Here is a 14,723-nt window from a genome sequence, read left to right as displayed (position 1 = left end):
AGGGATGGGGTGGCTGGGTGATAGACATTGGGGAGGGTATGTGCTATGGTGAGCGCTGTGAATTGTGCAAGACTGTTGAATCACAGATCTGTACCTCTGAAACAAATAATACAATATATGTTAAAAAAAAAAAAGAAGAAGATAGCAGGAGGGGAAGAATGAAGGGGGGGAAATCGGAGGGGGAGACACACCATGAGAGACGATGGACTCTGAAAAACAAACTGAGGGTTCTACAGGGGAGGGGGGTGGGAGGATGGGTTAGCCTGGTGATGGGTATTAAAGAGGGCATGTTCTGCATGGAGCACTGGGTGTTATGCACAAACAATGAATCACGGAACACTACATCAAAAACTAATGATGTAATGTATGGTGATTAACATAACAATAAAAAATTAAAAAAATAAAAGTCATTTGCTTTTACTATTCTTTTTCTTATTATTATGAGAGCTTTTAAAATAATACTTGTGTTATTATTGTTATATTTGTCAACATCTTGCATAGCGCCTGGCACATAGTAGGTCCTCAATACAGATTTTTTTTTTCTTTTTCCTGTCTGGTTCCCACTCTGATGCAAAAATACACAACAGGCCCATTCAAGAGATGCTTAAAGTACCAGCAAAGTAGAAGCACCAAAAATTGTGGGGAAAAAAAAAAGTGTTTTGAAAGTGTATTATCTATTTTTTTTAAATCACCAAAGTAGTCATCATGGAAAAAAAATCCAAATTTCATTTAACTTCCTTAGACTTATTTTACTGTTTCTGTTGTGAACCATCTAAGTGGTAATTGGTAAGGTGGGGGAAGGGGGCAATAAATCATGTTAGCTGTAGGACCTTAAAGGCTTAGAATCCTAATCTAGCCCAGTGATGGCAGTATGCAAAGGAGAAAGGGAAGGAAGTGAGCCCCATGCTGCCCCCACTAGGTAAGCAGGGAAACCTCTGGAAGACACCCCTGCTGAGTGTGCAGTTTGGCCATCTGGGAGAGTGGTACACGGGTGAGTGCCAGGGATGGAGAGAAGGTGCAGGCTCAGCCCAACACGGAAGCCGGGTGCTGCGGGGCCTCTAGAACCCTCCCTCAGCTGTCAGCAGAGCCCTCCTCTCTCTTTGGGTGCAGGGTCTGCATGAGTGAGGAGGTGACAGGGCCAACGGGAGGCTGGTGGCTGTCACGTTTGGTTCCCAGGGGCTCAGAAGCTAGCCGCTGTTGTTCAATGCCTTCTAGGGCATCCGAGGTCTGCTTGTCCTGGGTGTGGCCTCAGGCCGGAGGAGGAGTCCATGTGGTGGGGTGCCTTGGTATCAGACAAACTTCAAATCCTTGCTCTTTAGTCACTAGACAATCATAGAACCTCCCTGAACCTCAGTTTCCCAATTTGGAACGGGAGACTAACACTACAACCGTCACAGGGCTATTGTACAAGTTAAAGGAGATCAGGTATGCAGAAGGGTCTGGGACATACAGGCCTTGAAAAAATTCGAATCCCTCCTCAAGCAATGTTTCCCTATCCCTCCAATTTCTATCCCAAACAAGCCTATTGACCCTGGATGAGTCCCGCTTAACCATTTAGTGCAGAAAGCTTCCTATGACAGCTAGGAGGATTGCTTGTTGGTTTTCCAACAGAGAGGTCCTACTATACCCCATGGAAAAGGCATTTAACTTCATGCTTCAGGCTCTTCCTTTGTCTATTAGACTCTTACTAACTCCATCATACCTTCTGGGTTCAAAACCCATACCAAGGCTTTGTACAGAAACCAGGCTGCCACCCTGCTCTGCGATTCAGAGCATTATCAAGGAAATTCCTTGCGGAGAGAGGTCTTTAGTCCGCAAGGCTCTGCCCGCCCTCTGTTCTGGCCCATGTCTGAGATACAACTCGCCGAAGGCTCAGAAAGCCTCCTTGTCATATCTTCACGTAGCACAGAACTTGGAGGTACAGCTAAGGTGAGGGCTGGTAGAATCAAGATTCAGGATCTCACTTGGCTGGAATAACATTTTAAATTAGCAAATTAAAACTTAATGGGCATATAGAGCCCTGCACTTCTGTTTTATTTAAAAAAGAGTGAAAGAAAAGCTCGATTGAAGAAATGTTCATCTGGGGAGATCTGACTTCATAGCAATTCATGTGAAGACAAGCAGGACTGGGAGGGCTGGGGTTCAGATCCCAGATCGGATGCTCGAGCTGCGTGACTATGGGCAAACCATTGACCTCCTCGGGGCTCCGTTTTGTTATCTTAAATGAGACTTGAACCAGGAGGCTTCAAAGGCCCCTTCGGGCTTGACATGTAAACTTATACATATACACATAAGCACATACATACATACCATAATCTGTGCTCTAGGTCAGTGGGCCCAGAAGCCACCTGGAGATTATAGTAAAATGCAAGATCTGATCCAGTCGGGACCTGAGACTGCATTTCTAACAAAGCTCCCACGTGGCACCGAGGCTGCCTCAGCCTCCTAACGACCTTGCAGGGAATTACTATCAACATCCCAATTTTCTAGATGTAGCAATGAAGGTTCACAGAGGAGAGGGGCCTGCTTGAGGTCACAGGGCTAACAAGCGGCAGAGCCAGGGTTTATAGCCAGGTCCGGGAATACATGCTCATAACCGCCACATCACCTGCAGATGTGTCATACAGATGTAGGCCAAGCTGTGGCCAAGGACAGAAAGGAGCACCAGCAAGGTCTCGTGTGGGTTTCCTTTCTAGCAATGACCACCCATCAACTGACTGACCCCTCCCTGCCTCTCTGGACCATGTGAAGACACTGACTGATTCGGGTTCCCAAATCAGAAGGTCTGAAATCCTAACATCCTTGGAGATTTAAGTGCTTGATCCCAAGCAATGATGGCTGCCACAAAGGGAAAAGAATTTAGTTCACATAAATGATTAGAGCAGAGAAGCGATGTTTAATCCTATTAATGAATTTGCTAATTGGCCTTCTGCCCCCAATCACTTCATATTTAGGCTTTTGCAGTGTTAGATTAAATGGAAACAGATCCAGGGGTGGTTTGAGATGAAGCTAAAAGCATTTTGCTCAGGGCCTGCAGATGGCTCAGTTGTTCTGTATGGCTAATGAGGTCTATCCCTGAGGCCTTCTCCCCAACATCCACATTCCCCATTTGGGCTGTTCTTCCTTGAGGCGAGGCCAGGAGGGGAGGGGGATGGTGTGGTGCCTAAGAGCTCAGGCTCTGGGGTCAGCCAGAACTGGGCACTGCTATCCACCAGCTGTGTGACCCTGGGCAAGGAGCTTCCCTTCTTAGAACCTCAGTTCCTCATCTGCAAAATGGGAGCTGTAATAGGGTCTGTCCTCCAGGGCTGGGAAGAGGTTAATAAAATAACGTAGGAAAGGGCCGAGCAAGGTGCCTGGCAGACAAGAGCAGTCAACATCAGCTACTATTATTCACCCTGACAGATGATCCCCATTTTCCTATCTCACCATTGGGAATTTCATCATCTAACATTGCCAGCTTCCCATAGGAGTTATCAGAGAAACTGCGAGGGACTCCAGGGGCCAGGGTTGTGATGGCTCTGGGCCCCAGAGGGATGGAATCAGAGGCTGCAGTCCGAAGGGACAGAGCTCGCCAAGGACTGCCCAGTCATGGTGCAGATGAAGCAACAGAGGAGGAAGGGCCTGCTCTGAGATGGGATAAAGGAGCAGCAAAGCCGGTACTACCCCGAGCTGCTAAAATCATCGCACCTTATGTGAAGCACTGTGCTCACCACCTCCTTGACCCCATATACAGCCCTGTAAGGGAGGCACAGTCATTGTCCCCATTTTGCAGAGGAGGAAACTCAGGCCCAGAGACGTGCAGCTAAGGAGTCACAGAGCCAGAGTTTAAACCCAGGTCTTACTTTCCTGCAGTGGTCCTAACCATTTTTTTTTTTTTTTTTTTTTTTTGCAATCCTGTTTCTAGTCCCCTGGTTTGAGTGGAGTGTGGTTCCCATTTCCCCCACTGCCCCAGTGAGGATTCCTGCCTGGCCCGGAATCACAAGAATTAATCCAGAATTCTGCTCCCATTGCTAGGGTATAGGAAGCCAGCCATATCCCAACTGATTACAGCAACTCCCCGAAGGTGACCCATTTAAAATACTCCTTGGAGGGAGGGGAAGCATTTAAAGATAAGTCAACTTTGAAGGTCCCAAGACTCTCAGTCTCTCTCTCTCCTCTTCTCCCTCTCTCTCCTAAACACTGCTCGTTCTCTGCCTGATGAATGGGAACATCAACTCCAGGGCCATTATGCAGAACTTTGCAGCGCTTCTCCCCATGAGCAGACCCGGATTTCTCATCTGTGCTGCCGCATTGCTGCGCTAGTTGGAGCCATCAAGAACACACACCGTGGTCCATCCATCCTTACCTCCACACAGCCAACATCCGTCAACTCTGGACCCAATATCAGGCCTGCCAGAAACCCTGGAATAAGACTCTTTACCTTAGAGCTAGTCAGAGAGATAAGTGTATGAATCCATAATCACATAATGTTCACGATTATAGCAAGGGGAAGCCGCAACGGCTGCAGAAGTAACAGGGGACGGAGAGATGTGCTCTGCCTGCAGGAGCCTGGGAGAGGGTGACACTGAATGAGGTCCTGAAGGATGTGTAGGAGTTCACCAGGTGAATGGGGAGGTGGAGGTGGAGGGTGAGCGGGAGCCAGAGTGAACCTTGGGCAGAGGTAACATCAGGGAAGCAATGCTGAAGGATACTTAAGAGATTGCTTAGGGAACAAATAAATGGGTAGACAAATATACAGGTTCCTGATCTCACCCAGACACGGTAAACATGAACCTGAAATACAAGGCAGGCCATTCTGGACCAGTCATTGTTTTAGTTTTTTTTTTTTTTTTTTTTTTAACGAATCAACGAAAGAGTGAAAGTAGAGATACTTTCCCATCTTCTCACCTTCCCCCAAAACACTACACACCTACTGATATCCAAAAACTACTAGGACTCTTCTTGACTGAATTTATAATTTTTAGCTTTCTAAGAAGCTCTTGCTCTGAGTTTACTATTAATTGTCTATACCGGGGCTTCCTGTACCCTTGACTCCTTCCAAGTTTCATGGTGGACTGCTTAGATCCAGCACTGGAGTAGCATGACAATCAATGCTCTTCATGCAAAGACAGTCTTTCATTATAGCCCTCCTAGGACTTCACTGCTCATTCGTTAACTGATGGATCCATTCATTCCTGCATGCTTTCATATCTTCAGTCATTCCTTTCTGCATTCATTCGATACTTCCTTTGCTTCCTTTCATTAATTCATTTATTTACTCCCCCATTCATTCAATCACCCATTCTTTCACTCACTTGTTGACACACGCACTCACTGTTCATTTGCACATTTACGAAGCATTTACTGAGCAAAGCTCTTCTAGGTATCCGATGAGGTCCAAGACTGGGTCCCTTGCCAGGTACTGGGTTGAAAGCCTCCTCATTTTAAACAGTAGTCCCTCACTTCTATCTTTCAGTCTTTCCACCTCCCTCTTTCTGTTCGCTGTTGACTTTCTTCTGCGATAGAGGGCCCAAGAACTGTGCCTGGCACTGGGTGTGGTCTCCTCATCCTTTTGTGACTATCAGGAGCTGGGGAGTAGGAACACTGTTCTCAGCATCTCCCTGCTAAATGGTAAACAGATTCAGTACATTTCTTGGACAAAGCCAATTCAAAGCCAGCAGACCAAATAAGAGAATTCATTCCAGGCAGAGGGCTGGTAACTGAAATTCCAGTGGGAAGCTAACTTTTCCTGCAAGGTCTGCAATTCTAGAAAATAAATCGGCCAGCCATTCCATTATTTATAACTTCCTCCAGAAAAGATGTTTTGAGTACCTACTATGTGCAAGAAACCAAGCTGGGGACTGTGAGGAATGATTCAGAGGAGCTCCCTGCAAGAAGCTGACACTCTGGAGTGGCGGGGGGGGGGGGGGGGGGGGGGGGGGGGAGGGAGGGGTTAACACCTCCATCTAGTGCCCAGTTCAATGCATGACTCGAGAGTCATGAGAAGGCACACCTTAAAAAACTGGGGAATTTAGATGGGAGAAATCATTGCTTCCCGGGGTCTGGGGAAGCCTTCTTGACTGCAGAAACAGCTGAGTGAGGTCTTGGGATATGGGTGGAATGATAACTATTGGACTAGGAGATGGGGATAAGGGTAACACAGAGTGAAAAGGATGGACAAAGACATGGAAGCAGGTGACACCGCCCAGGACGAACACGTCTGTAAGGTAGTATGCCTCCCTTAGACATCAGAAAACCGGCATTTCCAAGGTCAAATGGTTTGCCAAAGGTCCTTTGAGACAAGGGCTGTGTGACAGCAGGGCTACTGCTTCTCTCCGCATCACTGCCTCTCCTTGGTCTCCCAGATCTTCTGGGTTGAATGTGCTGCCCGATTAATAAACTACAAATGCAGCTCCATCAGGAACCCTCTGGTCCCATAAATTCTCCAAAGTGCTCACTGATCTAGGCATCAGAGAACCAGTCCCATATTTGTCTCTAACTTGCCAGGTGGTCTTAGAAAAAGCATCGGACAGCTGTGGGATTTAGTCTGCTCATCTGTTCAATGAGCACTCTGGAGATCACAAGCTCAGACCTTCCTGAAGGTTCTGAATGCTTTCCCTTGGTAGTGGAGGATCGGTCACCCATTTGTTTATAGGTAAAAATCTCCACTATGATGACCTTGGTCCGGCGATGCTCTCGCTAAACTCTCTTGCCCCCCACAGGCCCAGCAGCTGCGCCCACATCAACCTTCTCTGGCGACCCCCCACCCCAACCCTTCACACTTAGTCTTTAAAGCCCAAAGCAGGCATGAAAAGTACATACGAAATTCTGGGAGCCAGAAATTCTACCTAGGACTGGGATGCAGAGGCTGAACCCCCCAAAGCAGGGCTTTTCTCCTTCTTAATTAAAGACAAACAAAGATCCCAAACAGAGAAAGAAAATGAATTTCAAATGCTTTTATTCAGTGACACAGTTCTTAAACTAATTTAGATTTCAGCTGCCTTCAGGAAGCTCTCCTTGAACGCCCAGCTTGGGCTAGGCGCATCTCTCTCTCGGCACTAATCACGTGGAGCTTTTGCCCTACTTAAAAAAAAAATGTATATGTGCTACCAAATTATAGTTTGGAAACATGCAGGGCATTTGTTCAGCAGGCTATGTTGTTTTCAGCCACAGCGCGGAGGTCAGTGGGGGCTGCAGTAACAGGACCAGCATCTGTGCATCTAAGGTTTTGGGTCCTAGTTACCTGGACGGCACTGGAAGAGGGCTCCAGAAATGAGCTGTTAGGACTCCCAGAGGCACTGCCTACTTCCAGGATGGCCTTATTCTAGGCATTTGGAAGCCACAAACAGGAGAGCCATAAATTGAACGGTAGCTAAAATTTGCTGACCACTTACTACACAGCAGAGCTTGTGCTGATCATTTGACTTGCATTATCCCTGACATCCACACAACACAGCAGCGATTTTAAGACAGTAACTACTACTGTCCCTATTTTACAGTTGAGGAAAACAAGGCCAGTCAGTGGTGGAGCCTGGATTTGAACCCAGCAGGGAGATCAATTCCTGAATTGAATACCTCCACCACCCTCTTCTGACTGCTTCTAATTAGATCTGAGCCTGATGTCTCAGAGATCAAAGTAGCAGTTCCAGTAAGAGCATCAGCAAGGAAAATCTTCAAATTTGAGAACAGGATGGAACCTGAGGAGAAACTGAGGCCCTGAGGGGGTAAGGGACCTGACCAGGAAGTGGCCCCTGACCACTGGCCTCCTCAGCCCGTTTCCAAGTCACCTCCCTCTGCAGGAAAGGTCTTCTGCTGATCAGCATTCCACAGAGGAAGATGGTGAGATAAGACTGATCAGGGCAAATGCCAGGAGAAATGTACATGGCTGGAGCCCTGGACAATTCAGCCAACGTGGTGGAACTCTGTGCAAGAGGGGCTGACCACTCAGGGATGGGGCAGCTTGTCATGGCAGCCTGCCCAATAGCCTTGACCTGCTGGGAGCTTCAAACAAGCATTGTTGTGAGAGTTAAATAAGAAAGTGCAGAAAAAAGCACCCCACACTGTGCCAGGCACACAGTAAGGGAGGGCTCACTGAATGCTGTCACCCCCTCTTCTCTTTCTCAGGGTTCTCAGAGAGAGCAAAGAGCTCTGGCCTCTGGGAATTCACCGGGGCGACCTGGAATTTTGTGTAGGAGAAGGGAATGTCTGAGCTCTTAATCTTTGCCCAACCCTGTGCAAGGAGCTTCATATCCATCCTTCATATTTTCATGTCCTTACAACCACCTCCTTGGGTCCCTGGTGGCTCAGCCCACACTGTATATGAAACAGGGTCCTCCCTCCCTCTACTCCCCCCACACCAGTTTCCTGCCTGGAGGTAGTATTCTCATCCACTTTATGGATGAGAAAACAGGCTGAGAGAGGTGAAGGCTGGCCTGAGATCTCAGAAGGAGGGAGTGATGAAGCCAGGATGCACACCCAGACCCCACCAGACTCCAGAGCTCAAGATCTTTCTGTGACACCTAGCTGCCTCCCCGAAGAGCCACAGGCATTGAAAATATTTTAAAGCAAATCTCTGGGTCTCTTGTTCCACAGTCCCCTGCCCTCTGGGACCTCACACTGGTCAGATAAATGATGGGGGTTTGGGGCTGAATTCTGTTCCCACACAAGTAGTATCTGAGGATCTGTGAGAAGCAGGGCTCTGAATGTAAAGGACCTGGGTCTAGGCTTGCAGACCCCACCTGCCCAAGACTGGTAAAAGGGCAAGCAGACCTTTCCCTGCCAGAAGGATTCGTAACTCATGCGGCCCTAGACCCGTGCTCTAGGATGTAAACACCAATCCAGCTTTATCACCTAAGATCTACACCCGGAGATCTCATTCCTCAGCGCTTAGCCTGCCTGATGTCTCTGGGAGCTGGGGCAGAGGCCTGGACACTTTGAGGACGGGTTACTCATGGGGAACTCTGATGCAGATTTGCCTAATGAGTCAGGAGAGACCAAGCAAGTCCTAAGAGCAGACTCACTGAGCACCTTGGGGTCCACCCTTACCTTAATACAGTTCTAATCACCCAGCATAAAGGTTGGGAACTCTAGCCCCGACCTGTAATCAGAACCTGAGCTCCAATGGCAGAACTTGAAGATTTAAGTGTCAGGTTACTTAAAATCCTTCTACCATTCACCATAAGATTTGAGCATTAAATGAAAGAAAACAAAACCCATCGTTTTCTTTCTTCCTAACTGCATCCTGTCCTTTCATTCCAACAACCAACTTTCTAACTGCTGGGTAGGAGGCCTGGATAGTCCCTTATGGCACAACATGTTTGCCCCAACTTCACATGGACCCATTTGACAACCGTCCCGCAGGTGAGACCGGGCATGTCTCAGCTGGGGAAAAGCAGCTATGAGCAGGGGGGTATCACGCTTTCTAATCCTTGACAGAAGCTCACTGCTCCCTCACACCTTGACAGGGCCCTCAGCTTCCCGACGGTTCCCAGAGCATGGCAGCACCCTTGTGTGATGCCCTTGCTCCTAATGACGCCCCCAGGCAGCAGGACACGAGCCCTGGGAGTTGTACCACGTGGCACCAGCTGATTCCTTTTGGCTTGCAGAGGTTTATTGGGGTGGGCAGACAGAGCACCCTCTTCCTGATGACGGACTCCTAGGTCTGCACCAGCACTGCCACCCGGAGGAGTGTGTGAATGTGTGAGCACCCTCGCTGGGTTCCCACAGTTGCACAATAGAGGGCCGTCATGGGAACCGAAAGAGCTTCCCAACATTTCCACTCAGACAATCCAGTCACCCCCACCTGTGAATCCCACTCTTCTTCTGCTCCTAGAGATTTCCAGGAGGAGAGTCCTGGCACCTGGAACCCCAGAGGGGCTCTCCCCACCCGCCCTGGGGCCAGCGCCCACTCTGGCTCCCTCCTCTGCGTGTTCACGATATTCACACCAAACCTCCCGCCAGGTTTCTTACTCCTTTGGATACAAGCACCTGCCCTTGCTCCTCGTAGAGAGGAGGGTCCAGGCCGAGGGAGGCAGGTGGCACACCCCAGCTCAGCACCAAGCACCCCAAACCCAGCTAGGGGAACAAAAGGAAGAAGGAGGTGGCTTACCTTTAGAAGGTCGCCTTTGTTTGGTTTGCAGAGATGAAAAGGTGCCCATGACGGCCCCCATGGCAGCGAAGACTTGTGTGCGACTTGGGACCCCTCGCCCTGCCCCTCCCCTCCCCTGGAAAGAAATCAGTGTGGCTCCTCTACTCCGAATTGGAGGAGGGAAAAAAAAAAAAGCACCCGGCAGCTCGCCTGCAGCTTGGTATTCAGCGAGCGTGGGGCTGGGGCGCTGGGAGCCTTTCCTTTCCTTCTTCAGCCCCGCACATGCACTGACTCACAGGGCCAGCGGCTCCCGGCGAGCCTTCGGAACCGGGCCGAGGACGCTGCCCCGCAGCCTGCTCGGAGCCGGACACGGGGCTGCGCGCCCGCCGGCCGAGGCTCCCGAACCAGCGGCGCGTGCGGTGCGGGAGCCGCGCTCCGCCCGCCCCTGCTGCCGCCCGCCGCGCTCCCCTCCCGGCGCTCGGGCTGGCTCTCGGGGGCCGGGTACCAATCATGAATGAACAGAGCCAGGCACGGCGCGGAGCGGAGCCGCGCGCCCGCCCGCCCGCGCTCGGGGAGAATCTGAGGCGCGCGGAGTGGCCGGCGGGTAACCCCGGGGGGCGGGGCGGGGGGCCGGGCCCACGAGGGGCGCCTGCAGCCGCCCCGCTGCCCACCGCCCCGCGCGCCTGCACCTGCCGAGCTGTGCGCACTCCGGGGCTGGGGCGCGCGGACCCGGGTAGGCACCTGGCTGATGGGTGGGGTTCAGGGGGCAGCCGCAGATTGTTCCCCGGAGAACGTGTGTGTGTGTGTGTGTGTGTGTGTGTGTGTCCCCCTGTGTGTGATGCGCTAATTCATTTGACTTCAAGGGAAATCTTATTTAACCCACTGCCTGAATTCATGGGGTGGGAAAAAAAAGTCTGCCCCACCCAGGGAGAGATGAAAAACATACATCTAACTGAGTTGTCATGGGAGGAAGGGTCTCTCCTGCTCCTTCAACGCCAGGGCCACCTTCTAATGACTGAGAATCGGGGAGAGTAAAGGAGCCCCTTTGGACCCTTGCTTTCTCTCTTTTGTTTCTCCCCTTGCTCTCTCCCTCCTTCATCCTTCTACCCCCCACCCCCAAGTAATTTCCTAGCCATCAGCTATGGGGCAGGCTGTGAGTTAGTGCTGAGGGGGTAATGGCTGAATTTAAGAAACAGTCTCCCTGCTGTGAGTTTTCACTCCAGATCACACAGAACCCCAACCCCTATTTCAGTATCTCATGCAAAAGGCAAAGTCTGGGTTCACCCCTATGGGTCCACCCCAGCTCCCTGTGGTGCTGAAATGCAAGGTCTGCTCCCTGAAAGCCTGAGAAGAGCTACCTCTCTTCCAGGTAGAAGCGGCCTGAGTTCCCATTATACACTATGCCTGCAGATCACAGGTCCCCCAACATACGGCCTCACAAACACAGGCGTACACATAGTCACACAGAAAATGTGGGCACAGTCCCACAAGTCCACACAGACATTGCTGTTATACACACAGACACACTCAGCCCATAATATGCTCACAGGTGCATCCACAGGACCCCACCCAAGATCTAGACACACGAACACAGAGGCTCAAAGACACACACACGGTGCAAAATGGCATTACTGTTATCAGCATTCACGCAGGCTCAAAGCCACACAGGCACATAGTCATAGCCCAAGGATACAAGGCCCCTCAGGAGCTGTTTCCCCTCATTCCAGCCCATTAGCTGCCCTTTCAGGGACAAAGGTGGCCTGAGACTTGGCCAAGGACTCTGAGTAATTTTCTTTACCTAATTCAGCATTTAATGCTTTCTCAAATCCAAGCACACTTCATATTTTGTGCAACAGGGAAGGTATGCTTAATAACATCCGTCCCTTTCATTTGCGTTGCCATTTGCTATGTATACCCCACAGCACCCCCTGCCCTGTGAGTTAGGTCATGTCTAATCATTACTGTAAAGAGAAGCTGAGGCTTACCAAAGGTAAGGAATTTGCCTGAAGTGACTTAGCCAGAATGTGGGATTAGAACTTGGAGTCCAGGGCTGTGTCACCACCTCCTGTTGACAGGTGAGGACACTGGGGACCCCTGAGCTGGGGACATCTCCCCTGGGCCCCACCAGATTCAAATCTTCAGCTCTCATAACTGCCAGGACTTATCTGTCTGTGTCCATGAGGCCTAGAATCCTGGCTGATGGAGCAGGACTAGTAGAGACTGGTCTTCTGCCTCCCTCCTGCACTCCTTGCTAGAGAAGAAGGGTGGGTGGCGTTGAAGCCAGGGGTCAGGAGAAGACCTATCATGGTGGCCAGGACTCAAGGAACAGAGGAGGGATCTTTGCTGGGGAGAGGGTGGTGCAGCCCTCTAGGATCACTGGACTCTCAGGCATCTGCTCATCACACTTCCTGAAGACCTGGACCAACCCTTGAGAGTCTCCAGAAGGCAAGGATGCCATTCTTGCATTTCCTCTTCTTCCCCATGACCATATGAAGAAGCAGAGTAGAGATGAATTGCTCCACTTTACAGATAAGAGAAAGCGAAGTACCTCTGGAGGAGTTTACAATTGGCTGCTTCTGAGCAGTGGGAATAAAGTGAGGTCATCAAGATAAAATCCAAACTGCTGAGTATTAATTATGAGGCCCTTTTGTGGTCTGGCTTTGTCTACCCATCTATCTGTTCTCCAGTGCTCCCTTTGGGGCTCCGGCCACACAGACCCTCCCTAGTGCCCTCTATGGTTGTGCTTCAGGGCCTTTGCATGTGCTGCTCCCTCTGCCTAGAATATCCCTCACCCCTTTCTCCATCTGGTGACCTGCTGCCCATCCTTTGAACAACTAATTCAAGCAGCATTTTCTCCAGCAATCCCTTCCTGGCCCCGAATTGGTGCCTGCCTTGAGGGTTCCTGCAGTACTTGGGGCTTTTGCCCCTCAGAAAAGTCATCTCCTTGGTTCTCATTGTCCCTTTCCTGTCTGTCTCTCCCTCTACACAGAGAGTTCCTTAAGAGCAGGGACCACTACTGATTTAGTTCTAGGCTGTCTACTTAAGTCTTGTTTCTGGCAGGGGTGCAGTCAATGAATGAATGAATGAACTAATTTGCTTTGCTCAGTGACCCAATTATTAAGTAAAAACTGATGATGACCAGAACATCCTAGCTCTTCAAAGGAAGAAGCACTCTTCCAAGTAAAGATTCACTTATTCAACAAATATTTATTCATTCATGTCAACTGTGTACCAGATATTTACATGCACAACAGCTCTCTTCTTCCTGATGATGCCCTGTGTGGTAGGGGTTATCTATAGGTAAATGGGCACACACACACACACACACACGTACTGTGTGAGGCATCAGCCATTACCTGAGAGAGGCTCACAAAGAATGCATGTAGGGAGCAATGCACGTCAAGGGAGAGAAGACAGCAGACCCACTCCTGCCTCTGGGAGACTTGCCACAGAGAGCAGAGAGCCGTGTGGGCAGTTTGTCCTGCTGTCCCCAGCACGTACTCACTAAGGCCATCTTGCCAGCCCCATCCAATGGGGGCTTCCCTCGCTGTGGCTCCTTCTACTCCTAAAGGTAAGCCCCGTGTCCAGCTCTGGTCCCTCCCTCATCTACCGTCTTACGGACTGCAAGGTTGTGTCTCCTCAAAATTCATATGTTGAAGCCCTGCCCTCGAGTGTGGCTATATCAGGAGATGGGGCCTCTGAAAAAGTAATTAGGGCTAAATGAGGTCATAAGGGTGGGGTCTTGATCCCATGGGATTAAGTGTCCATCTTGTCTCCTGAGAGCAGACATCAGAGAGTTCCCCCAAGCCCTGAACACACGACTAGGAGAGGTCTTATGAGCACACAGGGAGCAGAAGGCAGCCATCTGTAAGCCAAGGGGAGAGCTCTCACCAGACACCCACCCTGCTGGCACCTGGATCTTGGACTTCCAGTCTCCAGAACTGTGAAAAAAAATACATTTCTGTTGTTTAAGCTTCCCAGTCTGTGGCATTGTGTAATAGCAGCCTGGGCTGAGTAATACACACCCACGGCGCCTGTCCGTGCCCTCAGAAAGCTCTGGAGGCAAGGCCTTCCCATCCCTCTGACAGAAGCGCCCATGGAGGACTCCGTCAGGCTCCCCCGGAAGGCAGGTCCGGGAGGAAGGGGTGAAATGGTCAGAGGCCTGCAGGGGTCCCGTCCGACCGTGCCCGTGCTTGTCTGTGGAACACACAAGCTTGTTCCCTCCCCTCTTGTGTCACACACTCCCTCTGTCATTTTTCTTTCCATCCTTGCGTGCTGGGGCAGGTCACCGAGTGCCCACCCCACATGGGGCCAGCAGCGTCAGATGAAGAGCACGGATCTGGGGGTGCTGTTAGTCCTGGGTTCCCATGCTGGTTTTGCTGCTTTTTAGCTGTGTGACTTGGAGCCTGGTGAGTACTTTCTCTGAACCCTACTCTCACCTTCCATGGACTACATGAGTACCCACCCTGCCGTGCTGCTGTGAAGACTTGGAGGTGATGTCAGGCCCCTTAGTAGGTACCTGGCACACAGTGTGGTCAGTCGTGGACGGTGGACTGCCACTATCACTGTTGTTGTGGCCAGGTACCGTGCTGGGTTAGAGGGGCATAGAAATGAGTCAGCCACAGCCCTTCCCCTTGGCTTCCATCTTTGCTCTTCA

General features: G+C 50.5%; 1 protein-coding gene across 3 annotated transcripts in view; it reads right to left on the bottom strand.

Moving 5' to 3' along the window:
* Positions 1 to 10,520, bottom strand: part of KCNIP1 (potassium voltage-gated channel interacting protein 1) — a 204,647-nt gene extending 194,127 nt beyond the window's left edge. For 2 of the 3 annotated variants that reach the window (XM_032403697.1, XM_032403698.1), the window contains exon 1: positions 10,088 to 10,520. In XM_032403697.1, coding sequence (XP_032259588.1) covers positions 10,088 to 10,148 — 61 coding nt within the window. In that variant the 5' untranslated portion in view covers positions 10,149 to 10,520. The remainder of the gene's footprint in view (positions 1 to 10,087) is intronic. The other variant, XM_032403700.1, reaches the window with a different exon arrangement.
* Positions 10,521 to 14,723: the final 4,203 nt, after the last annotated feature.

This window comes from Phoca vitulina, unplaced genomic scaffold (genome assembly GCF_004348235.1).
Source record: "Phoca vitulina isolate PV1807 unplaced genomic scaffold, GSC_HSeal_1.0 scaffold6, whole genome shotgun sequence".
NCBI lineage: Eukaryota > Metazoa > Chordata > Mammalia > Carnivora > Phocidae > Phoca > Phoca vitulina.
Note: the sequence above shows the minus strand (reverse complement) of the source record. Positions and strands in the feature narration are given on the sequence as shown.